Raw genomic sequence first — 26,833 nt, 5'->3', positions numbered from 1 at the left:
TTTATTTTTCTAATAGGAGGGTGGTGCCAAGGGAAGAGTCCTAGCCTAGAGTGTGAAAACCAGCAGGGTCGTTAGACACCATCTGTAATATTGTGATTTATAATAAGAAATGTAAATTTGGTCTTTGTTCCAGTTTCTGGCAGAATTCCTAAAATGCTTGGGATTGGTCTTTGTTACGTTAATGAGGCAACTGCTGGAAAGTCCTGGAAGAATGGAAGGTGATTACCCAGGGAACCAACCATATGATTTGGAGGGTTGGAACTTTTAGTCTTATCCCCCTGACCTCTGAGGATGAGAGAGGGGTTGAAGTTGACTTCAGTCATCAACTGCCAATGATTTATTCAATCATGCCTATGTAAAGAAGCCTCCATCAAAAACCCGAAAGATGGGGGGTTCAGAGAGCTTCTGGGTTGGTGAACACATAGAGGTGCTGGGAGAGTAGAGCTCCCAGACAAAGCATGGAGGCTCTGCACCCTTTCCCCATCACTTGCCCTATGCATCTCTTCCTCTGGCTGTTCCTGAGTTTTATCCTTTTAAAATAAACCAGTAATCAGGGCTCCTGGCTGGCTCAGTCAGTGGAGCATGTGACTCTTGATCCTGGGGTCATGAGTTCCAGCCCCACACTGGGTGCAGAGATCACAGACATACATACATGAAAAAAAATAAACCAGTAATCTAGTATGTAAAATGTTTCTTTGAGTTCTGTAAGCCACTCTAGCAAATTAATTAAACCCTCATGGGGGGGGGGGGTTCTCAAGAAACTGATTACAAAGTCAGAAATACAGGTGACAACCTGGATTTTCTACTGGCATCTGAAGTGGGGGCCAGGGTGGGGGCAGTCTCACAGGACTGAACCCTTAACCTGTGGAATCTAATGCTGTCTTCTACTAGGTGAACCTAGTAGGTAGTGTCAGAATTGATTTGAATTGATTTGAATCACCACACCATCCAGGTGGTGTCCCAAAATTTGCTTGTTGGTGTGGGAAACACCCCCTCCCCAAGCTGGAATTGGTACCGGAATCTATTTACTATCCAAACACAGTTCCATCTTTGGCCATGAGGAAACAGTGGTATCTAGAGGCCAAGTATTAACTAAAGCCACAAGACTTATAAATGAAAATACTGAGATTAAAATCCACGCCTTGAGCCTTTTCGCTATGTCACAAAGTTTAAGACAAGGGAGAGAAAAGGCTCCAGTCTGGAGGAAGCCAACAGGCTCCACAGTGTATTGGGTGCCTTGGCTGGGGCAGGAGTTGACTTTATAGAAAGTCTCTTTTAAGTATTCTTAAGAGATTACAGACAAAGAGAGGAATCATCAGAAAGAGAAAAAAGAAAATTAGCAAATTAAGAGCAAAGTTAAACCTTGGACTGATCCGTTTACACCCTTTAGAGACTGATATCCTGTAACGTTAATTCTGCATCAGGTTGTTAGAGCAGGCAGTCAGGTTCTGACAGGATACCTGGAGGTTAACAATGAGGAAGTCGTGGGCAGCTGAGAGGTCAGAGGCCTGTCCCTGGCAGCCTGCCAAAAGAAGCCGGATCAAACCAGATCAGCCAAGATGGCATATGCCATCACATGAACCCCCGACCAAATTAGGAAGAAAAAGCCGAAACCCTGCTTCCCGCCCCCTAGTTAACAACTGTGAATGTAAGAAACCCAACCCCCAGGGGACGCTGCTCTACCTCTCTCTTGAGCTTGCCTGCTCTGATATCTCAAGAGTGTACTTTTTGCTTTAACAAGCTTTCCTCCTTCTTTACTTATCCACTGGGCTGCGTGTCTGTCTTTGAATTTCTTCTCATGGTAAGACCAAGAACCTTCAGTAACTCCTTCCAGTCTGGCGGGGTGGAAGCACCAGGGCTGGAGGTCCCTCCAGGTCACATGGCAACACAGTTGCTACTTGGGAACATTTGTAGGAATATTTCCACTAGATCAAGTAACAGAGTTCCTAAGTGAAAACTGAAAAAATAATTTCTCATTCCTAGGTGTTCCTTATCACCTAATTCTATCCAAACTACTTCTTAGAGAAAGATTTTATTTTTAAGTATAGGGAAGGCAAGTATAAATATAAATTTGTTCCCTAAAGTTTTAGTGTTATATTCTCTTTAGGACACTAAGATCTAAAAGCTTTTGAAGGTATCATAGATTTGGTGTAAAGATTATTTTCAAGTTAAAACATCTAAAATTCTTATCTGAATTTGCTTTATCTGCTCCAGATAGACTGATTATAGATCTAATCCATCCATCTATCTTTTCTTTTCTCTTTCCAGCTATACAAATACGACTGTTGAGAGAGGAATGCAAATCCCATCAATGGCTAGTGTTGGCCTTTCCTAAGTAACCGCACGTTTGGGATCCTTCTGTATTGGTGAGCTGAGATCTTAGTAGATCGATGGTCCTTCTCACTGGTAGCCTCATATTTGAATCACCTAGGAGCTTTTAAAAACTAATACCCCAAACACATCTGAAACCATTTTAATCAGAATCTCTAGCTGTGATATCTAGGCATTTGTGTTAGGCAAGACCTTACCAGGTTCTTATAATGACAGCGTGATTTAAAGCTACTTAGGAGACCTGACCTATTTCCCATGGTTCTCTGTTTCTCTCTAGCTGTCCCACCATGGGCTTCTAAACCTAAAGATTTTAATCTTCCTTCTTATGATCTGAGGTGAATCTCTCTTTCTCAATTGGATTTCCAAGGCAAGGATTTCCTTCTGTTTATCTAGCTGGGTCTTTACCAAGTTCACCTCTAGATTTGCTTTTCCTAAAGCTAATTCACCACAAAGATGTCCTCAAGTCAAGTAGCTGGGCTTTCCTATGCCTATACCTGTCAATCATGGATAATGATTTACAGGTAGGGTCACTGGGTGCTGTGGGACTGATATAAATTCCCAGGTCCTTCCATTCTCTGAGCCACCAGGCAACTGGTTCCACTAATCTGAGGACAGTCCTATTTAGAAGAGTCCTTGGGAAAAAAAACAACATAAGTACAAGAAGGTAAAAGGAGGGGTGCCTGTGTGGCTCAGTTGGTTAAGTCAGTTAAGTGTCTGCTTTCAGCTCAGGTCATGATCTCAGGGTCCTGGAATCAAGCCTCAGGTGGGGCTCCCTGCTCAGTGGGGAGTCTGTTTTTCCCTCTCCCTCTGCCCCCCCCCCTCCTGCCTGTGCTCTCTCTCAAATAAATAAATAAAATCTTTAAAAAAAAAAAAAGGTAAAAGGAATCTTAGGTGACCTTCCTTACCTGGCACCTACAAGATCAGGTAAGGATGTCTATCGGGGTGGGCATTGCACACAGCAAAAACTCAGTAAATACTGAGTCTGGTATATAGGAGATAGGCTGAAGATATTTTGCAGGTTTGTAAATATTTTTACCAATCTGAAGGTAATTTGGTTTGGTTTGGCTTTTTTCAATAGTAAGAGTTGGGAACCATAAGGTGACTGGAATATTACCGTTTGAGTGCAATAAATTTGTATTTTGCCAAGGATCAATATAAGCTATACTTATTTCAATTTTTTAGTACTTTATTTTCGCCAGTTTTTGAAAATTGGGGTTTTACTCCTTTTAAGCTCATGGTACGTCTTCTGGTCCTCACATTTCCTCAAAGACTACTGACCCAGAATCTAAATTCTATTTGCTTGTTCTTTCCGCATTCAAAGACAGCGTTTATCTAATCTTGGCAAATTTTACTCAATTGAAATAATTGTTCTCTCATGTCTTTTCACCTTTGAGGATTGTGCTTTTCTTCTCAGGCTTGCATTAGTGAGGTGTGGTTTGTACCTAAATGGTGGGTTTCCCAGACGTACCCCTTCCTGGAGCCTGGAGTCTGGGCACCTGTGGAGGGAGCACCTAGGAGGTAGCCCTCTCTAGATTGAGAATTATGAGTCGTGAGGCTTTGGGTAGCTGTGGCCTCCCCATCACCTTTTGTTTTTATAGCTGGGTATGGCAGGAGAAAAGGCGGCTCTGAGCGCGACCCTCTCTTGGGGGTTTTGATCACTTACCTCTGGAAATACGATTCAGGTGAGCCAGGAGGCTCAGACTTCCTTCCCTGATGCCTCTGTTTTCATTGAACCGCTGGGCGACAGACTCCACGCTCTGCCTGTTGAGGTTAGATGTGCATCCTAGTCCAGGAAATAATGACAGTTTAGGCAAGTTAAACACATTCACTTGAGATAATGCTTTCTGCAATTCCTTTTCCCCTTCTTTCTCAGCCCAGAAACCTTGGGGACTCAAAGGTCGGGACTTCGATGTAATGGGACGGAAGCTTAATTTTCACAAGGCCATTAACAAATGCCAGCTCATTCATTAATATTATCACACCGAATGGCTGAAATTATGAAGGAGACTTTTCTCATGAAAGAGCTGCTGCTTTGGTGTGGAAAGAGGCCCAGACACAGCTCTGGCCCAGTCCAAGACTGAGGAATGATGGCCTCTGTGTGAGTGCAATCCAAGAGGAGGATGCGGGGAGAAGAACCACACTGGGGACAATGAAGAGTAACCAAGACATTAGAGAGGGGGATGAGGATGGCAGCAGCAGAGACCCTCACTCTGCTGAATGCGGTACTCAGCAACCCAAGTTCTACCGAATGACTGCCACGTGAGAGGAGAGGAGCCGCAGAAAGTATATAGAAGAGGAGTCACAAGAAGAGTTTTGGAGGTCAGACAACTTGAAGACGGAGGGATAGCTCAGCCTTGGGGCAAATCTCTATCTGAACTTATTTACTCATCTAAAAAGTAGGAGTATTCATACCTGCCCTATTCTCCCTAGTTGGGCCATTTGTAAGAGTAAGGGAAGTAAGGTTTATCAAGTTCTTGAAATCTTATGAAGCCCTGAAACACAGGACAAGTCCTTAGAAAGATACATATTGCCAGAAGCAGGCAGACCTGGGCTGCCCCTACCGTTTCCTTGGTCAGAAATGCTGAGATGATGTTCCAGCTTTTCTTGAAGGCAGTCATTGATGAAAAGAATTTCCTTCAGGTGCTGCTGCAGGTTCTGGATCTCATCTTCTGCAGCCGTTCCACCAGCACAGGGAATGAGGTAGGAGATGGAGAATCCTTATCACTAATGGGGTGGCCAAGGGCCTCTCAGCAAGATCCCTGCCTTTCACCATTTTTCTGCCAACTTCCTCTTTCATCAGGGAACACCAGGGAACTTCCTTTAAGAGCCCTTAAAGGCCTTCAAACAAAGCATGGTCCAGTGCTAAGCAAACTCCACAGGACCACCTCTCACACAAGGATGTGGGAAGTATAAAGGAGGTTGACACAAGGCAGGGAAAACATCAAATAAGGCTTCTGAGAAGGGCTTATCTAGTTCTGGGAGAGATGTGGCCACTTCTTATGTAAGACTTTCAGGTACTAATAAATGTCTCTACTAAATACCTCTCCCACATGATTTATGACTGAACATCTTTAATAGATGACAAAGACCTCCTTCTACATCTCAAGGTGAAATGGGAAATAGGAATGAGGAAGCCTTTGTAAGGGGACTGCCTGGGTAATAAAAGGCACACACCATTGGCGAAAAGACAAAACCTGAGGTGGCTTATATCACTATTAAAAAACTCAGCTAACACTGAGTGGATTAAGAGTCTCTTTCTCAGGATGCCTGGGTGGCTCAGTTGATTGAGCATCTGACTCTTGATTTCCACTCAGGTCATGATCTCAAGTTGTGAGATCGAGCCCCACATCAGGCTCCGTGGTCAGCGCAAAGTCTGTTTGTCCTGCCCCCTCTGCTCCTCTGCCTGTTTTCTCTCTCTCAAATAAATAAATAAATAAAATATTTTTTTAAAAAAGTCTATTTTCATGCCTATGAGAGGACGTAAAACATATAATTCTCTAACAATTCAAACTTTGATCCCCAAAGGAAAGCCAAACAGTCAAAAAAGGGAAAAGAGATGAAGGTTGAGGTTTTAATCTACACACACACACACACACACACACACACACACACCAGTGAGGCTGCTACCCCCCTAGGGGCTCTTACATACCTGGAGGAGCTACACTGGCTAGTTTGGGGTTCTTAGGAAAGGGGCATGCTAGCGGCATGGCTGCTCGATTAGGCCTTTTTTCCAGTAGACAGGCTGGTTGTTGGTTTAGATTAGATTATAGCGCTGAGACTAAACCCACAGACATTTTTTAAAAATAGTGTCACACAAAGGATGGGAACCCTAGTATTTACCCAAGGGTTGCCAAGAGCTGAGCCTTGTCCTTAGGGAAACCACCTGATGTTCTGGTAGTAAGACGGAACCTTATAAGGAAGCAAGTCATCTGTAGAGGAGATGAAGACTGGAGACTGGAACCATGATACTGCACCTCCAAAAATATGGGCAAGACTGCTAGTATATCTCAGGCAGTTAGAAAAGTTTAAGGGACACTGTTCAGGAACTATAATTAGCAAGAACATTCCCAGAAAGCTAAGATGCTTCATCTTAGAGGAGGCCTATTAGATTCTGTACACACGCTGAAGTGGTAGCAGTCTGCCACGGTCCTTTCACTCTCAATCTGGCTTGCCTCGAGTCCATCAGCTTGCACATGCCAGTGGGGGCCAGAGTGACTGAGGTGAGGTGTGGGCCAGGAACAATGCAAATTATCTGACCCACCAGGGACCTGTACTTGAAACTTGGTCCCAGAGCTGTGTTCAGGCTCATCACTTTTTCAAGGTTAATCTTTAGGGCCTGCCTGCCGAGATGATCTCATTCAGCCTAGGCAGAGGCGGTTAGTATGTAGAAGCTACTGGAGCTTTATTCTCCATTCTTCCGGTGTTGTTGGAGTTTTGTTCTCTTTATAATGGGAGTACTCACTGGTGACTTCCACAGCAGAGCTGGCTTCCTGCACATCAGAGGGGAAGGCACTGCTGCTGGGAGGCTGGTGAGAGTCACAGTGACCGGAATGAATCAAATACCGTTCATCTAGTGAGTCTTCCGGGACTTCATTCACTTCTTCCTCCTGGAGCTCCCTGCTGAGCCTGGGATAGGGGCAAGGAAGGCGGTAAGACAGGAGATTAAACTAAGGCAACCTGCAACCACAGTTTTACAGCAGCTGGTCCTATCTGAAGCTCCTGGAAGAGACGCCAGAAACCAAAGAGGCCAACTGGATGAGAAAGAAAGCATAACAATCCACTTCTGACTGTTACTGTGCCTAGAGTTGGGTAGAACGGAGCAGCAGGTGTTCAGTGTGCTGACTGCATAACATGTGGATGAGGAAGTAGACTCGACTACTCTCAAATACACGTATGACACACAGAGACCTAGGATAGCAGTTTTAAAATGCTGTGGACAACTTTTGTTTAATACAATATGAAGTGGGCCACTGAATACTGGCTCCTGAGACGTGGTTTTTTGTTTTTTTTCACCATACAGGTTTTTAGAATACAGACACCAGGAATCTCTGGCCTTTATGTCAGACTGACTCTAGCTAACTAAACTTGATGAATTACTAGGAAACGGTAATCAATACAAGAACTCACAGAGAACAGACAATATTGATTGTTTAAAAGGACAGACACATCATCGTATGATGAATGAATGAAAAAGGTACATCGGGGGCACCTGGGTGGTTCAGTTGGTTAAGCAGCTGCCTTCAGCTCAGGTCATGATCCTGGAGTCCCAGGATAGAGTCCCACAGCCGGCTCCTTGCTCAGCAGGGAGTCTGCTTCTCCCTCTGACACTCCCCCCTCTCATGCTTTCAATCTCTCTTTCTCTCATTCTCTCTCAAATAAATAAGATCTTTTTTAAAAAATTAAAAAAAAGAAATAGGTACAATCAGTAGTTTCTGAGTTTTTTTCCTGGAACTGGGACTTTGGCGTCTTGGTCCTTGCTTCTGGAATCTTCTCTAGACCTCACCATTCCATTACCAGCCCTTTCATCATTCAGTTACCTGGGTGCTAGTGGCTCCTGTCCATCTTCATCCTTCTTATCATTGTGATTTTCTGTGAACCAAAAAATAGAAAGAGCTATTCAGAAATTGAGCAAGTCCCATTTCACACGTTACAAATATGAGGGCCTATATGATTTGAGACGTAATACTCTGCATGTTTGCTCGGAAGGCTCTGAGAGAGAGGGCTTAGGATGTCTTCAGAGAAGTAGCCTGGAAGGCTTTCCTGAGCAACACTGGCAGTGTGTTCCTGGTGTGGCAAATCATCACCATGACATCTGCTACCAAGTCAAGGCAAAAAAAGTTTAAAATGTCTTTTGTCCAGTGTTGCTTCTCCACCTGTAACCTTCATTTTTGCCACAAGGCTGGCCGGTGGCTAGACCATGGTTGTGTGTCCTAATAGGCTCTCATAAAGCACCCACTGCAGTCTCTGAGGAGCAAAAACTTTAGGAGAATCCACCTAACCCTTCTAACCAAATGACTGGAGAAAAGCACCTGTGCATGCCAGAGTGTGTGAAGAGAATCTTCCCTCTTTTTTCCCTCACCCACCTAGAGACCAGCACAGTTGCAGAACTGTATTGTCAAGGCAGCTGAATGGTGACCTAAACCACAAAAGAGAATCTAACTCTTTGATCAAAAGAACCAAGAAAAAGGGATCTCTTGCCTAAAAAATGTGAAGAGTGCTCCCTTTTATTTTCTATTTCTCAATTTTTTTGCCTCCTTGCTCTCCTCAAATTAGCCCCAGTCATGCAAAACTGCAACACAGTGTGAGAAAAGAAATCTCTGAGAACTCAATCTTTCTGAACAGAGGAACTTTTTGGAAAAGGGACCCTTGGGAACTTGAAAGTATGGAAGAAATACCAGAGAGGAGAGAGGCTGGAAAACTGTCTATAAGCTGACAAAAGTCCCAGGACTCATCGCCAAACCGAATATGTATGTAATAGACCCAACAAATCATGACAAAGGATTAGAGAACTGAATTACCACATAAACCACCACCCAGTCCAGACTAAACCTGAGTACCATATTTGCTGGACCAACCCAAACAGCAGCATATCAAAGGCACTGAACACTCACCTGACATTGGAACTACTGCCTACAGAAGGTGAGACAGAACTTGGGAGTCTGAACCTAATAGGATTAATTGCCTGCTAAAAAAATAATTTCCAGAGGGTTTTAACAGGACCCAGGGTCTTACAATATAACATTCAATCGTTAAATAAATGAATAAAAAGCATTTGACAGAATTCGACATCTATTGAAAATAAAACTCTCAGAAAATAAGGAATAAAAAGGAACTTCCTCAGGTAAGTTGGAAACATTTCTTGGTTGGACCATGCCTACTCATGTTTGCATTAGGAGACATAATTTTTTTCCCTGTTGTCAGCAGTCACCATCATAAAACAAAAAACAAAAGGTTTGCTCATTCAAATATGAATAAATAAAACAAAAAAATTAAAAAGGAAATGTCCTCAGCCTAATAAGGTACTATGATCATTAATTAGGAAACTCAGTATTATTTTAAGATTTATTTATTTGTTTGAAAGAGAGAGTGGGAGAGGGGCAGAGGGCGAGAACCCACACAGGGCTCAATCCCAGGACCCTGAGATCATGACCTGAGACAAAACCAAGAGTCAGACACTCAATCGACTGAGCCATTCAAGTGCCCCAGAAAACTCAGTATTATTAAAAATGTCAATTCTCCTCAAACTTTTCATAGATTCAAAGCAATGCCACTCAAAATCCCAAGAGGATTTTGTTGCTGTTGCTTTTTTTTTTTTAAACAGATAATGGCAAGCCGATTGTAAAATTTATATGGAAAGGCAAAGGACCTGGTTTTAGGCAAAGAGTTCTTAGATATAACATAAAAGCATGATCCATAAGTTAGACTTCATTAAAATTAAGAAATTCTACTCTCTGAAAGACACTGTTAAGAGAATGAAAAGATAAGCCATAGTCCAGGAGAAAATATTTGTAAATTAAATAGCTCATAAAGGACTTGTATCCAGAAATGTAAAGAACCCTCAAAACTTGATAATAAGAAAACAAACAACTCAATTTTAAAATGACAAAATGTTGGACACTGGCTTCACCAAAGATATAAGGAGAGTCAATAGGCATATGAGAAGATCCTTAACATCATTAGTCATTAAGGAAGTGCAAATTAAAACCACAATGCATTCCCCTGCCCCCATACTTACTAAAACTGCTAAGACAAAAAGCAAAAAGAACAACAACCTGAAATTATCCAAAGTTGATATTGGGGAACAACGGAAACTTTCACACATTGCCATTGGGAATCTGAAATGGTATAGCCACACTGGAAAACAGTGTGGCAGTTTCTTCTAGGTTAAACATACACTTACCATGTGACCCAGCAATCCCTCTTCTATGTATTTACCCAAGGGAAGTGAAGTGAATAGAAAATGTATTTTCACATAAAAACCTGTATGTGAATCTTTATAGCTATTATTCATAATTGCCCTAAACTGGAAATAATCCAAGTATCCTTCGATGGGTAAATAGATACATAAAAGTGGTGTACCCATATAATGCAATAGTACTCAACAGTAGAAAAAGAAACAAACTACTGATACATTCAGGAGATGGTAAATCTGTAGGGACAGAAAACAGACCCAGTGGCTTCCAGAAACTGGGGCGGGAGACAATGATTGGCTACACAGAAGCACAAAGGAACTTTTAGTGGTGATGGAACTATTCTGTATCTTGATTGTGGTGGTGCTTACACCACTGTATATGCATTTCTCAAAGCTCACAGAACTGACACTACAATGGTCTGTTTTATTGTAAATCAATTATCCTTAAAAGGAGGAGGAAATTGTGGGGCCTTACCTTGGGCCCAGGTGAGTGCCCCTAGGTATTTCTACCTGATAGCATCACTATCAATAAGCTGACATCTTTTTTTTTTAAGATTTTATTTATTTATTTGACAGAGAGACAGCCAGCGAGAGAGGGAACACAAGCAGGGGGAGTGGGAGAGGAAGAAGCAGGCTCCCAGCAGAGGAGCCTGATGTGGGGCTCGATCCCATAACGCTGGGATCACGCATAACGCTGGGATCACGCATAACGCTGGGATCACGCCCTGAGCCGAAGGCAGACACTTAACGACTGAGCCACCCAGGCGCCCCAACAGCAGGACATCTTAGAGTCACTCTTAGAGTCGTGGAAGCATGGAGACTTACGTGGGGCTTTGGGAGGATCTAAGGGTCTCCCTAGCCTGTAAGCCAACTTACCAGTGGTGAGTTTGCTGGCAAGGTTCTCTGCCAGCTGGCTTCCTTGGGCCAGTTGTTCACAGAATCTCTGTCCCTGGTAGCGGGCAATGTCAGTGCTCCTGAGGAGGCCCTCAAAAGACTTGACCGTGCTCTTTGTATGCTGAATGAAAAGATAACAGACACCTTTCCCTTCCTGTATCCTCTGTCGTAAGTGGGTCAGTTCTCGCGCCTGAGCCTGAATTAGGGGATCATACTTCCTAAAGTAAGGGAAAAAAGCAAAATGTAATAGTGGATAGGTTATGGGAGTTTCAGCAGAGACATCTCGTAGAATGCCCCTAAGGAATTTCCCAATTTTTGAATTTTTACAGAAGTTGTATGACTTGCCTGTGACAGAGGGAATGAGGAAACAGCACTGGGTTTGTTTCTTTGTTTTTTATTAACTTTACTTTGAAATGATGCCCCTTCAGTTCCTCAGTTCAGCCCACCTCCATTTCCATGAAATATATATCATCAAGCATTATGCAGAAAGTGGCGTGCACACACGTACAAGCCAGTTACAGAAGTGTTGGATGGCTACACGTGGTGTTGACTCAAAGGATGAAAAGAAAAATCAATGAAAGGATCAAGGATAGCATTCTTTTCAGTGACATGAAAATAAGCCATCATGGGTAAGAAGACACTGAAGAGTAAATAAAGTTCTGAGTAACAGCAATTACATCACTCTAAGTGGGTTTTCACCATTTTCTAATGATTATACAAATATTTTGCATGGATTCCAATCTAAAATGTGAGCTCTCTGAGGCTAGAGACAGTACCACATATTACCCAACTTACAGTACCCAACAGAGAGCACACATGTAAGTAGGTATTCAGTTAATACTTAGAACCACATAATCCTAAAGCTGGATTAGACGTTTATAGTCATCTACCTCAGCCGATGCCTGAATCTCCTCCCTGCTGTCCTACTAAGTGATCTTCTACAGCCTGTCTCTCAGACTCTTCCACAGAGCTCCTATAAAGTGTCAGAGCTGGTGAAGGCATAGACTAGAGAGCAACAGAGGCTCCAGACCTAGGCTTCCTTCAGTCACGTATCTCTGCTTTAGATTTTACACATTTGAGCTTCTCAGATTTCATTTCAATAAAGGGTTAAAAGACATCTTGAATGCCACAATCTACCCTATATTTGAAACCCTCTGAGGGGAGACAATGCTAGTCCTCAGCACATTCATAATCTATTTTCCAGACAACAGTTGCTTGATTATCTGTCTACCTAATAGCCCTGCCAGTTAGTACTCCACATAGTATAAATTCAGAAAAAAAATTAAAGTTGAGAAGGAGAAACATTTTTATCATGAAGAGTCACTTTGAAAAGCTTGGAAAGTATCTCTTGTGGTAGAAAATGTTAGTCCATTAATGACAACTACCACACCTATCAAAAATAAAAGTATAATAATTACAGAAAATATCATTGAGAGCTTCATATGTGTCAGAGATGGTTCTAACTTGTAATCACGCATTTAATCTTCATAACCTTCTGAGGGTTATGATACTGTTTGTATTTTCATTTTTCAGATGAAGTAGTTGAGGTAACGAAGATGCAGGAAAGTTAAGTAAATCTGCGCAAGGTCACGCAGCTAGAAGCCACATTGCTAGTGTTCCATCTCACGCATCTGTCTCCATTTTATTCATATGCTATTTAAGGGAGAACCCCAGAGACCTAACTACTCTACTACCCAATTCCCACAGCCCCGCCAGTTGTCTTTCTCTAGTTCTGTGCCTGCCATGTACTTTTCTATCCCTCTCCTTGGACAAATGCGCTCTTTATGCTAGCAGCCTGGGCTGCTCCACTTCAAATAGTAGTTCACACTTTCCCACACAGGTACCTCCTTACCCAAGCCTTGCAGCTGGTCTCATCTTCTCTGCCTGTTCCCTGTCAAACTGCACTTCCTCCTCCAGCACAGATTCGATGAGGCCTTTGTACTCTTCGTTCTCTGAGAAAATAGACACACCTGCCTCAGTGGAAAGCTGGACATACCGCTGTCAAGGACAAATATAACCCCATTACCAGGCTCCATGCTGGGATTTCCCGATCTCATTCCTCAATCTCCCAGACTACATGGCAGTTTAGAGATGAGGAAAGAGAAGCTCGGGACGCGTAACGTACTCAAAATGATTGAACTGGAAGAAGACAAGTCAGAATTCATATCCCCTGAGGTCTGACTCCAAATCTTGGGCCAGTTCACCAAGCCTCATAGCCACTTAGGTAAACCATTAACCTGGGACATGAAGTAGTGATTTCATGTGTGTTGGGAAGTTCCAAAGATTGTAGGACTGACAGTTCTCCCATGTTGAGAGTTTCAATAATCCCCCCAATATTTCAAAGATTTCCAAGTTATCTGGACTCAACTGTGTAATATGTATACGGAGGGGAAGAAATCTGAAAGATGTATGTTCAAATGCTACCAGGTGTTGTGTTAGAGGGAGAACTAATACGTAGTGCTTCCATGGCATTGTTCTAGTAGATTTTCAAGAATTATTATCGTGTAATCATCACCATTAGCTGAAAAGGTAAATATTATTCTTACTACTATTACAGATGAGGAAACTGAGGTATAAAGAGGATAACCTGGATTTGAACCCAGAAGTCTGGCCCCAGGATACATGCTTTTAATCACTGCACTTTATTATCTTTACACTAAGATCTAGGGTGATACCTTTTTTCTTCTCTAGCTTCAAAAAATGTGTCTTACAATTGTGATTTTAATGAGTGATGTAAAAAAAAAATCCTATATTTTTACACCCCAAAGCTCATCTTTTCCATCTTTAATAAGTAGGCTTTTTAACTTTCTTCTCCATGTCTAGTAAGCTGGATAGCAAATTTTATCCCCCATTGATTTATTGAAAAATAACTGTAGACATTTGAAAGCAAACTCTAATTCAATATCAGCAAGAATCCTCCTCTAATATTCCTGTCTCTCGTGTCCTCACTTCCATCATGGTTCCTTCCGTCACTACAGCTTCCCACTGCTTCCCTGCTGGCCCCCATTACCAACAGGTTTGGGATTGTCCAAGGATTTCCAAATGTGAGAGCTGAGCATGGAGAAGGAAGGGCCAGCTCCTACACTGACCTGGTCTGCTGGACTGGAGGCCTCGCCCACTTAGAATCATTCTAATTTTGGCTACACGTCTCAAAGCCCAGATCGTGGACTAGCTTGCTGTCTCCAAAAGTTCATATTCAGGGAAAGATCAAAAAGGTGTTACAGAGTCTCTGATTTTCCTGGAAATACTTTCAATCTTGGAGTGTGAGGAACAACTTCTTAGAACTTGTATGGGGAAATAAATCGTGCTCGGGGCATCAGGACTTCCCTCAGTGTTGCTATCGAGGTTCTGTTCTCCAGATATCTTCGGTTCAGTTGGGAACAGACAACTCTGAGCTCCTATAAGGCAGGTAGAGAATACTAGTACTTGTTCAGTGCAGCTAACACAATGTTTTGCAAAGGGGTGCTCGGTAAAAGTCGGAATTGAATCCTGAGATATTTAAGCCAACTGTGATACTATATGTTTCTAGAAACTGACACATATTCCTGAGAAAGAAAAGATAGTTCAGTGTCTTAACCAGGGTTTTAGCCTCAATGCCTCCCTACCTCTCACAGTAAACTTTATTCCTTTGTGCCTCAGTGTTTCCATCTTCTGCAAATTGCAGGTAAAATACCCACTTCTAGGGGCGCCTGGGTAGCGCAGTGGTTAAGCGTCTGCCTTTGGCTCAGGGTGTGATCCCAGCATTCTGGGTTCGAGCCCCACATCAGGCTCCTCCTCTAGGAGCCTGCTTCTTCCTCTCCCACTCCCCCTGCTTGTGTTCCCTCTCTCGCTGGCTGTCTCTCTCTGTCAAATAAATAAATAAAATCTTTAAAAAAAAATACCCACTTCTACTTTTCCAGGAGTATAGGCAGGATGAGATTTATTTTGATGGAGAGAGAAGAATAAAGTTTGGAGAGTGTTTAGTTTCTCATAGGGAAGATAGGCAATCATTTATCACTCTGGTGACTGTGAACCCACAGGGCTTACTGTATTTCTGCAGCTGGTTGGCCAGGACATAAGCAGTAGCCTTGGATGTGAGGAATTTCTCCATGAGGTCTTGGAAGTTCTGTTTGTTTTTTTCCAGCTGGGAGCACAAGTACCGGTTGGTTTCTAGGATGCTCATTTCTGTCCTCAGATCAGAGAAAGTAGTGAGAGATTCTGCCATACTGAACTTTGTGGTGGTAGAAGAAGTAGAGCCAGAACCTGGGAGCAGAAACCCAACAAATAATTAGAAACAAGTGAATAGATTATGGTGATGGCTGCGCTGCCTGGTAAATTACTAAAAATCACTGAACTGTACAATCCTAATAAGTGAGTTTTATAGTTTGTAAATTATACCTCGAAGTTTCCTTAAGTGGAAAAAAAATGGACTTAAACAGGTCTAAAGTATGCAGATGTAATTCATACTTACTTTGAGGCCAAACTTTGTCAGCATTCCACAACTGTAAGAATTCTTAACCACAAAAACAAGGCAGAAGATACCAGAACCCAGAGCCTAGGCACTGCCTTCAGCTCAGGCTCGGTTAGAGTGCCAGATGGAGCACCCAGCCTGCCAGGTAACTGTTTGGAGTCACAATAACAGAACTGGAAAGTGAGGGGTGTCATGGAATCTTAGGAGCCCCTGTCTTCCAGTTGCTGAGGCCAGGCTGATACACAAGTCACCTGTTCTGTAGTGAAGGTCACCACCTGTGGGGACCACCCCCTTCAGCAGCCACTCTCAGTATTTCTGTGCCCTTGTGCTGATACCACATCTCTTTCTAAAATTTAAGCATATTTTTGTTTATTCTTGTAAGTGCATAGAAAACATGAAGGAATCAATATTTTCCCAAATTCTTTCATTGTCTTAAGGACTGTCACGAAGTCACTTCACTTTTCCATCAGGAAATATTTAAAACTTTTTGATAGTCTTGGTGTTATTCTTTGGTTCTCTAGTTTTATTCCACAACAGTTTAGTAATATAGGGAAAATTCTGAGTATAATATTCAATGTGTGAATAATTAATTTATAAAGATTTCTTTTTTTTTTAAAGATTTTATTTATTTGACAGAGAGAGACAGCCAGCGAGAGAGGGAACACAAGCAGGAGGAGTGGGAGAGGAAGAAGCAGCCTCCCAGTGGAGGAGCCCGATGTGGGGCTCGATCCCAGAACGCCGGGATCACGCCCTGAGCCAAAGGCAGGCACTTAACGACTGAGCCACCCAGGCACCCCTAATTTGTAAAGATTTCTATCCTGTGTCTGAATTTTCTTCTTGCCATAGCCCAGGGTTATGTTTGCTTTTTTCCTTCATTGAGGAAGTATACTGGCTTTTCATTAAACTGGAAGCCAAGTTTGACATCCCTACTTCCTAGCCCCACCCTCCTCCTGTATGTGTGGATTGCTTTATGTTTTAATCTCTATACACATATTTTATGATTGTCACTTATGACATTCATTCTAGCTCCACAGGAAATCTTTCCCATTTGTCAAAGTCATTGAAAGAGTTTTTGTATATGTCTTTGAATGCATGTAATGGCCACTTTGGGATGACTTATAAACTAATGTTATTCTTTTTTTTTTTTAAGATTGTTATTTATTTAGTTGACAGAGAGAGAGAGCACACGCAGGGGGAGTGGCAGGCACAGGGAGAAGCAGACTCCCTGCTGAGCAAGGAGCCCAGTGCAGGACTGGATCCCAGGGCCACGGGATCATGACCTGAGCCAAAGGCAGACACTTAACCGACTGAGCCACCCAGGCGCCCCAAACTAATGCTATTCTTACATCCAGAGCAGCTTTTGTAGAACACTGATTGATAGTTTATGTTGAACCATATCCGCTGACTTGTGGTTGTTTTGTCAGGGCAAGGTAAAATCAAGGTCATGGGTCTATAATGGTTGGTGGTGATCCACAGCATTTCTGTGCAATGACATTTAATGACATAGAGGCTGAAGTTTTAAAGAGAGGCACAGTTAGGAGAGAAAGTGATCCTCTGACACCTCCTTACTTCCTATGGAGGAATTTCTCCCTGGTTTTGTGAGCCTGACACTAAAGAAACTACTCTGGAATATTTGTCTCTTCCCTTTAGCTGTTTTGCTTTCCAGGCTAGTGGCCCACATACGTGTGACCATGGCCACCTCCATATGTGTCACTGAACATTCATGACAAAGTGAAAGAAGACCCAACAAATTACCCATTCTGCTTGCCAACTTACAACTAGACTATGTGATAGTATTGGTTTGTGAGATGTTTCAAAATTTTATGATCTTAGTCCTTTTAAATATATTGAGGCTTTTTTATGGTTTAGTGTATGTTCTATACTGGACAATGCTCTGAGTGCAATTGAGAGGAACTGTGTTATTTTGTTCCTATTGGGTGGAGTGTTCGATAGATTATGTCATGTTGTTTAAGTCTTTTATCTCCTTGTTGATCTTCTGCAAGATTTTTTAAGTTTTTTTTAAAGATTTTATTTATTTATTTGTCGGAGAGAGAGAGAGTGAGGGAGCGCACAAGCAGGGGGAGCAGCAGGCAGAGAGAGAAGCGGGCTCCCTGCTTAGCAAGGAGCTCAATGCGGGACTCGGGACTCGATCTCAGGACTCAGGCAGGGAGAAATTTTTTTTTTAACAACAGAAATCACACAATAAGGTGGTGGAAGTGAAAACAACTGTCAGCAATCTCCAACCAACACTAAATACAACCAATTACAACGGATTCAAAACCTCTCAAATTGGGTGTAAAAGTAAGTTCCAGCTATGGCAGTGTGTTAGACAGAAAAAGCCTATATATTAAGAATAGTATAAGTCTGTACCAGGTTAATTGTAAGGCATTGTCAGTGAAGATATGACTCTCATTCAAAGACAAAGGAAAGGGGGAAGCTTTTAAATTGGTTGAAGAAGTGATATTTTAGTGTCTACAGGAAATGTCAAATTGTTTTTCCCTGGCTGCCCTCTGCGGCCAAGATAATGTGATGAAGGAAAGAAACCCTGGAATTTTCACTTTTTATTCATCCTGCATAGGTCTCTGTAAGACATCAGAGTTTAAAAGCTGGGCTATTTTTTCCTTGTTCTTTTCTAGACACTCAAAAGTAGATTCAGAACTGAGGTACTCAATTATCACTCCAATTTTCCTGGGTATCTCAGCGCATACCCAAAGAGCCAGCCTCCTGAACCTTCACTGTGTAAAGAACTGGTGAAAAAATGGGAGGAAAGAGTTTGGGAGGCACCAAGCAATGGGAGGGCAAAGAGATTGCTTCAGCCAGGGAGGAAATTAGCTTTCCATAGGTCCATGCTAGATTTAGGACTAGACAAGAGTCTGAATTAATTTCTTTTTTAAAAAGATTTTAATCTCCACACCCAACACGGGGCTCAAACTCACAACACTGAGATTGAGTCACATGTTCCACCAACTGAGCCAGCCAGGTGCCCTATTTTCTGATGTTTTTCTAGAAGTTTATTATCTATTTGGGAAGAGATTCCCGCTGCCCCCCTCCCCTGAATTAGGCTCTTTCAAATCAGATATTTTGATTTGAGTGCCATTACTTTTTAGTGCTACTTTACCTAACTCTCCTCTGCGAGCCTTTGTTGCAAGTGCTTTCTATGTGCTACCTGTTTTCCAAAGAGAACAGCTGTGTAAAGCTATTTTAGAATTGCTTTTTCAAAGTCCTTCCAGAGACTCTGATTAGACCTACTCTCCAGCAGTTGAGAAACAAGCATCAGTGGTTCAGTAGCAGAATTCTGGCTTTCCATATGGGAGGTCTGGGTTCCATTTCTGGTCAAAGGAGGGTTTTCCTTGCACTTTTATGTGTCCAGTGCTCTCTCTGTTGGATTATCTCCTGCACTAGCAGGACAGGTTATTACAGGGTTGTGGGTCTCAGGAGGGAACGCTAAAAAGGAAAAAGGACAACTATACCCCTTAGGTTAATTCCAGAGCAGAACAGGCTGAGGTCTAAACAAGGGATTTCTCAGAGCTCTCTGTCTTTGAAAGGACAGGTGAGTAGGGTACGTCATTTGAATACTTGAAACCAAAGCCATTGCTACTTTTGATCTTTCTGCTGGCAGATATCTGGAATTTAACACGTCATTAGGTCACTGATGAGCATGCTGGGTCTAGGGCTGACCACTGAGCAGCCAGCCTCTCCCTCGGGAGTGAGTATCAAGAAATGAAGGTCCAGGAAGGAGAGAAGCTGTGGAACCCAGGAGACACCCTGGTGACTAGAGAGGCATCAGTCGCCTAAGGAAAGGAAAGGTTTGTGTGGAGGAATTAGCCTGGACATGGGGGCTTCAGACTTTTTTCTGTGGAAGTAGGCCCTAGATTTTGGTGGTCTTGGTAAAATTAAGGACAAGAATGAGCCCCAAGTAGACAGCAGCACGTACAAGAAAACCATCATCACCACTGTTTATTTTACATTCCCCTAAGCCAGACCTCTGGCAGAAGGCTCATTTTTAATGCTTATGGGTCAGCAGCACCGGGGGAAGGCCATGCCCATCGCTGGCTCTGGAGGGCTGGAGGAGGTTCTGGAAAAGGAAGGCTCTTGGAATCAAACCGTTTAGGCCTGTTTTCATCACCTCTTCCTCAGCGAAGACTGGGCGAGGTTGCCGAGGAGAGGCGCCCGGCGTGAGACCCGGCGTCCCCAACATCACCCGGCGGACTCCGGGGGACGCAGCAGCACAGGGCGCAGAGCGGACCGAGACCGCCTTCAGGAGCGCTCGGCGGCCCCGAACTGGACGCGGGGTCTCGCCCCCGCAACCCGCCGCCCTGCGCTTCCGACCTACCTCAGCCGAGGCTCCGCACGCTCGGGCCCAACAGTTCTCTCGGACGCCGGCCTTTCTCCCGCGCCACACGGCCGCTCGGGCGGAAAACCCCGTCTCTTCTTTCGCTGGCCGCCGTCTGGGAGCCACACACTCTCCCCTCCGGCCCGCGTTCGGCGAACGACTGTCCCGTACCGGCGGGAGAAGGACTCCCCTCGCCACCTCGCTCCGCTAACACTCGGGCTTGGAGACCTCTCACCTCGGGACCGGGCCCGGGCCGCCGTGGACGCCCTTCCTGGGCTCGGCGCCTCAAACTAGCCTCCTCCGGCCCGGCCCCCTCAGCGCGGCCCCTCTCGCGGGTCCGAGCCGCGCACCCCTGCGTGCGGCCTGCGGACCAGCCCCGGGCGGCGTCGAGTCCCTGGGTCTGGGCGGGCGACGCGCAGGTGCGCGGGGCGCGCGGACACCGGCGGCGAACTCGCGGCCCCGCACCCGCTGCCCTCGCGGCCCTAACGTCCCGGCGCGACTGAGCCGCCGAGACGCCCAGGCGGGAGCGACCGGGAGGAGAAGGGCAGCCTCCCCTCTCGGTCCTGTCCGAGATCAGCTTCCCAGGACGCTCTGGAAGAGACAGAGAGGGAGAGGTGGAAATAGAGCCGAGGGAAAGGAAGAACTCCGTGCGATTTTCCTCATCTGAAAACCGCATGACGATGAAATCGGGGTCCCGTCGCTGGTGGAGGTGAGTCGAGTTCCCGTCTCCAGTGGGAGCCAAAGCCTTGGCCTGGCTACCAGTGAGTGAGCGGCCCCTGTTCCTTTGGCGTTTGAACGTCTCCCCTGGGCTCTCTGTGGATTCCAAGGAGGCAACTGGTAAGCTTATTTATTTATTTTTTTAATTTTTAAGGATTTTATTTATTTGGGGGAGAGAGAGAGAGAAAGAGCACGTGTTGGGAGGGAGAGGGAGAAGTAGACTCCCAGCAGAGCCGGGAGCCCCCGACTTGACTTGTGGGCTCCATCCCAGGAGATCACGACCTGAGCCAAATGCAGACGCTTAAGCAACTGAGCCGCGGGGGCGCCCCTGGTAAATTTATTTTTAATGCACTTACTTGAAGTAAGAGTACTTTAAAATCTTTTAGCAGAGGAAACGGTTTCTGATGGGTTTTGAATGAGGACGTTCAGGTGTGGGGGAAACTAGAGAAAGCAACTGCAGAGGCCGCTTTTAGGCAACAGGCTTGAGAGAGAGAATGTAGGAAGGGCCCACAGCCACCCCCTGGCTGAATATCATGTGACCCACTCAAAATATCTGTAGATCTTAACTCACCAATGGGCTATTTACAACCAGACAGGGTTACCAAAAAAGGGAAAGCGCCATAGTGACCATATGTCCTCACCTTCCTCCTTTAAATACAGCCCCCACCCACTGCTTGGTTGCAGATAGTCTCTGCTTTGCTGACCTGCCAACTACTTCCTTGTGGTGTATTCAGTAAACTTCTGTCTCCTTTGTTCTGCCTCAGGTGAATGCTTTTACCACCTGTGCCACCGCCCCCCCCCCCCCAGTCAGGCAGGCCCCACATTTGGGGGCCTCATCACAACAGGTGACACCACAGCAACTACAGTTGAGAGTGTCACACACCGCATCCAAATAGGTTTGACCACCAGGTTGGGCCTATCTTACTTTCAATGCATTGTTTGTGGAACTTACTTAAATATGCATTCAAAAAATATATAACAAGTACATCAAGTCCACCTTTTGCTATTTTTACACAGATAGAAAAGAAGAATCAATGATAAAGTCTGGTAAGATAGCCTTTAAATATCTGATATTTCCATTAAAATTCTTCCTCTCTTATATATAACCATCCAGCCTCCTTTTATCCCAAATCTGATATCCATGGCCAAACCCTAAAATCAGTTTATTGGTTCCAGCTTATTCTTCCTCCTACTGTATCTAAACCTCACTCCCATATTCCTTCATATGCCAAAAAAAAGAAAAAAAATCCACTCACTTGGAGTTGCCAATTTGCAACCTTATGTTTGACAAATCAGCCCAGCAAATGGGGCTTTCCCTAAGACTCTCCTTAGAATTAAGCAGAAAATTTAAATAACACATTGTTTTTCATGATCAGAAATAATTAAAAGGCCTTGAAACTGAACTAATTTTACTTCAAGAAAAAATCCAGAGGAAATGCTAAGTATTGTAGACATTGTGCCTCTCTATTATCTTTGCAGACAACTGAAGATTTATTCTCTTCAGAGGGTACAAGAGAATATCTTTAGCCACATGATCAACCAGTACATGTAAGGACATGGATACAATACTAAAGTGAGAGGGGCAAAGTAACAGCATACTTTGATCTGTGTGATGATTACATAAGTATATGCATATTTCAAAATTCATAGAGCTGTGCAAAAAAAAAAAATACAAAGCTGGCAAACTTAGGGGTGCCTGGTTGGTTCAGTTAGTTAAGTGTCTGACTCTTGATTTCAGCTTAGGTCATGATCTCAGGGTTGTGAGGTTGGATTCTGTCCTGGGCATGGAGTCGGCTTAAAATTCTCTCCCCCTCCAAGAAAAAAAAAAAAAAAAAGATTCTCTCTCTCCCTCTGCCCCTCCTCATTCCTTTTCTCTCTTAAAAAAAAGCTGGTAGGGGGCCTGGGTGGCTCAGTTGGTCAAGTGTCTGCCTTCGCTCAGGTCATAATCCTGGGATCCTGGGAGGGAGCCCCACATTCTGCTGCCTGCTCCGTGGGAAGCCTGCTTCTCCCTCTCCCCACCACCCCCTGCGAGTGTTCTCTCTCCCTCTCTTCTCTTTCTCTCAAATAAATAAATAAAATCTTTTTTTAAAAAAAGCTGGCAAACTTATACTACCTAACTTTAAGACTTATTATAAGCTCTTCTAAGCAAAACAGTGGGCAGTAGCGTAAGGAAAATAATATAGATAAACGGAACTGAGTTGAGAGGCCTGAAATAGACTCACGCCTATATGGTCAGGTGGTTTTCAATAAAGACTTAAACCAATGCAATGGGTAAAGGAATGTTACTGAAACCAGTGGTGCTAGAAGAAAACTTTATTCCTGCCTCACAAAAGTTATTTTTTTATGACTCATAGATCAAAACATTTAAGTTTTTAGAAGGAAACATATGAAAATATCTTTGTGAACTGTGTAAGCAAATATTCCTAGCACAGGGCACAGAAAAAAATCATTATAAGAGAAAGGAATAGTAAATTAGATTTTATCAGTGTTTTAAAAAATCTACTCAAGAAGACACCATCATGAAAGGAAAAAAGCAAGCCATAGACTGAGACTAAATATTCAAAAAAAAAAATCTATAAAGTACCTGTGTCCATAATATATTATGAGCTCCTAAAATTTGTTTTTAAAAAATCAGGCAATGCGTCTATTAAAATATGGGTAAAAGACTTGAACAGATACTTTAGAAATAAAGTTATAATAGTCAATAAACACCAAAAAAGGGAAAGCGCCAATAAGAGTGCTCAGTATCATTAGTTGTCAAGAAAATGGAAATTAAAACCACATTGAGATATTATTACACTCAGCAGAATAAATAAAATTCAAGTCTGAAAACACCAAATCTTGGTAAAGATATGGAACAATGTTAAAAATCATTCACGACAATTGTTAAGGAACAGTAAGGCGGGCTTTATTCAGAAGGACTACTACAGTGGGGTTTTGTTTTAGACTAGCCTAGGCTCAACTCCAAGTACAACAAAGGATAGTGGGAAATGTATAGCCTGAAGCAGGAACAGAGAGAGGGTTAGTGAATGACGATTTACTAAGAGGAAACATCGGGAGTAAGGGAGAATATACTGGCTGTATATTGTGGTTTTCCCGGAGTCCAGGGGACTCTTGCTGAAGGCCTACCAAAATGATCAGGCACCACCCCAAGGATGGTGGAGGATGAGGAACTCGACCAGATACCATGTAAGGGGGAATTCTGGTTAAAAGGACATGGCAGGATTCTTGCTAAAACTGGACAACACAAAAACAAACTCAGAAGTCTGAAAATCAGGGCCTACTGAAGAAGAGAGTTTTAGAAGAGCCTGGCAGAGTTTGGTCAAAGAGAATTTTTGTCAACAACCAGAGCCCTCATATATTGTTGGCATGACCATAAAATGATACGACCACTTTGGGAAACATTTTGGCAGTTTCTTTTAAAATCAAACATACACCACCCCCCCCCCCTTCGATTCCATCAAACCCTCTCTTAGGTGTTCGTCCAAGAGAAATTAAAAAAAAAAATTGTCTATGAAAATACTTACAATAAGAATGTTCATAGTAGCTTTATTCACAACAGCTCGAACTGGAAACAACCCAAATATCCATGATCAGGAGAATGGTAAAGAAATTGTGAATTATCTATGTGATGGAATCCTACTCAGCAATAAAAAAAGAATGAAAATCTGATATACTTAATAACATGGGTAAAATTCAAAGACATTATGCAGAGAGAAGTAGACATAAGCATACATATTCTGTGATCCCATTTACAGGAATTTCTAGAAAGAGCAGAACCAATTTAAGGTGAAATAAATGGTTGTCAAAAGAGTCAGAGGATAATGACAATATTCATGATTCTACAGCTTTTAACATGAATGATCCAATATTTCCTAAATCCAAGCACATCTGACAAAGAATGAAGTAGAATGCTCTTAGTCCCATTTTACAGAACAAGAATGACATCATTGAATGAAGTATATTTATCCAAAGCTATGCAAGGGCAAAACCATTTTTTCTTTTTTTTTAATCGAAGTATAATTAGTCAGTGTTCAGAAAACACATACCAAGAAAGAGATTGGCAGACGCAACTGCCCACAACTGCGGACACTGCACCTGGTTGTTTTCTTAAACTGTAGTTCAATGTAACCGCATTTTCAGATAAGGAAAATCTAAAATTACTTCTGACAGTTAAAAAAAAGTTAACTACAATTCCTACTGCCATTTGAGAAGGAATATTAAGGAAGCTTCCTAATTTGCCAGGCTTCTGAAGCGTGACAAGTGCAAACTGGAAGTTGAGAGAGCGCTACTCTTTTTCTGTATATGAAGGTATTAAGAGAGCCCGAGAGAAGAGGTGGGAGGAAGAGGAAACCGAAGCCAAAAATACGAAGAAGCTACTTTGGGGTAGGAAGGATGGGTGAGTGGTAACTTGGAAACTAGCTAGTAATGGTTGTAAGGTGTAAAAGCAAGACTTATCAAACAAGGCAGCAAACGCTTAAAACATGAAGTCTGAAGGAAGATTAGATATTTAAAGGACAGGAGATAGCCTAGTCGCACCTCTCACTAGATCAGCAGATGAGAAACTGGTCACCGTTCACTTCCAAAACTCCCTATTGTATGTTCCTGGGAGGACCACAGGGCATTCAGCAAAGATTCAGGTGACTGTGGTTCCGACTTGCGTGGACGGTTCAGCAAAGATTCAGGTGACTGTAGTTCCGACTTGCGTGGACGGTATGTACACGATCCGTGTATCAAAGTCGCTTCCTGGCATAAAATAACCATATTACATGTTCAATTAAACAAAACTTGCACGTCGCAAGCAGCTGATTCTACCTCGCACGCGGAAGAAAGCGCACTACTGCTCCGGAAAAACCACAAATGTTTCCTTGGACGTTGTTAGGAAAAAAAAAAAGTTAACAACGTTTGGTTTCCGCGAAAACAACAAAAGCAAGCCAACCTATAACCACAGAGCAAAACTAAAACCGCCGCAGTTGTACTTTCCCACAAATTACAAGCTTCATCGAGAGACATTAGCATTCCGTAATACACAACAAGCTAAAAGAGAGACGTCTACTTTTCAACCAAGACAAATTAGGGGAAAGCGCGAACGCAGTCCCCCACTACCACAAATTATGCAGTCGAGTTTCCCACATTTGGGGAAATCGCAGGGGTCAACACATCCGAAGTGCAATGGATAAGCCTCGCCCTGGGAAAACCACCTACATGATCATGGTATCTCCCCTGCCAGGTAAGTATGACTAGCCCTGCCTCCGCCCCACACCACCCTCACACGCATTACACTGTTACACACACGCTCACTTGCCTCCCGGACACCCTGAGCCTCCCTACGCCTTACACACATACGCCACGCGCAGCTTCCAAAGACACCACCGCACTCCTTCCCGCTGCACGCGGATCAGATTGTATTTAGGCGGCGGGGGCCGAGGCAGCAGCCCCTGCGCTGCCATATTTACATAGGACACGTCCTACCTGTGACGTCATGGGAGTGGCCCTTCCCTCCGGCCCATGCCCCGCCCCTGCCCTCGTCCTCTCCTCCCTCCTCCCGAGAAGTTCAGCCCGCCAACCAGCCTGCGGGTGGCCGCGGGGGAAGTGATGTCTGCCTCTCCCTCTTTCCCTCCCAACCCCGCGACCACCCCCCCGCCCCCCGCGGCGGCGGCGGGCGCGGGTTCTGCCCTTTTGGCCAGCGGGGAGCCTGGCTGGCCATCTGCTGACACCTCTGTACCTTTCTTCAAATAATGCCTTTCAGAGTGGAGAGGTGGAGAGTAGAACATTTAGAAATACAAAGGAAATGCGTTCCTTTCCAATCCAGTCACTTATCTTTACGATATAGGATTTCAATTAAAATTTGAAGTTATCCAGAGGTGCCTGGTGGCGTGGTTGGTTAAGCACTGGACACTTTGTTTCACCTCAGGTCTCGATCTGTGGGTGGTGGGCTCCAGCCCGGAGTGGACTCCAGGCTAAGGGCAGAGCGCCTTGGACTATCTCTGGGTCTCCCTCTGTGCTCCGCCACCCCTACCCACCCCCCGCATGTGCACTCTCGAAAACAGATAAATCTTTTTTAAAAATTAAATTTCGAAGCTATCCAATATCCGAAAGAAACTGAATTTATGGAACTAGAGACAACAGGTGACTGCAAACCAACCCTTCTTACTGTTTTTACCACTGTTGGTGTTCCAGCCTGGGAAACTCAAAT

General features: G+C 43.7%; 1 protein-coding gene and 1 non-coding gene across 2 annotated transcripts; both read right to left on the bottom strand.

Moving 5' to 3' along the window:
• Positions 1-1,409: 1,409 nt before the first annotated feature.
• LOC123779225 (NBPF family member NBPF6-like protein) lies at positions 1,410-15,356 on the bottom strand. The gene is made up of 8 exons (XM_045777150.2): positions 15,164-15,356; positions 12,990-13,089; positions 11,120-11,355; positions 7,869-7,920; positions 6,794-6,957; positions 4,893-5,000; positions 3,995-4,114; positions 1,410-1,522 (listed from the first exon to the last, which is right to left on the bottom strand). The coding sequence occupies exons 1-8, from the start codon at positions 15,339-15,341 to the stop codon at positions 1,410-1,412; spliced, it is 1,071 nt and encodes a 356-aa protein (XP_045633106.1). The 5' UTR covers positions 15,342-15,356.
• A 10,355-nt stretch (positions 15,357-25,711) lies between these two features.
• On the bottom strand, positions 25,712-25,875 carry LOC123779232 (U1 spliceosomal RNA). The gene has a single exon (XR_006776118.1). It is a non-coding gene; the product is annotated as a U1 spliceosomal RNA (small nuclear RNA).
• Positions 25,876-26,833: the final 958 nt, after the last annotated feature.

This window comes from Ursus americanus, chromosome 12 (genome assembly GCF_024610735.1).
Source record: "Ursus americanus isolate L20-20 chromosome 12, mUrsAme1.1.p, whole genome shotgun sequence".
In the NCBI taxonomy this organism is placed as follows: Eukaryota; Metazoa; Chordata; class Mammalia; order Carnivora; family Ursidae; genus Ursus; species Ursus americanus.
Note: the sequence above shows the minus strand (reverse complement) of the source record. Positions and strands in the feature narration are given on the sequence as shown.

Bases quoted from the DNA above. Each gene is read 5' to 3' on its own strand.
- LOC123779225 (XM_045777150.2), bottom strand. From the start codon at position 15,341: ATGGCAGAATCTCTCACTACTTTCTCTGATCTGAGGACAGAAATGAGC. The intron at 7,921-11,119 runs GTAAGTTGGCTT...TTTGGTTCACAG, and splicing joins TGCCAGCAAACTCACCACTG to AAAATCACAATGATAAGAAG. The intron at 6,958-7,868 runs GTAACTGAATGA...CCCCTATCCCAG, and splicing joins CAGGAGCCACTAGCACCCAG to GCTCAGCAGGGAGCTCCAGG.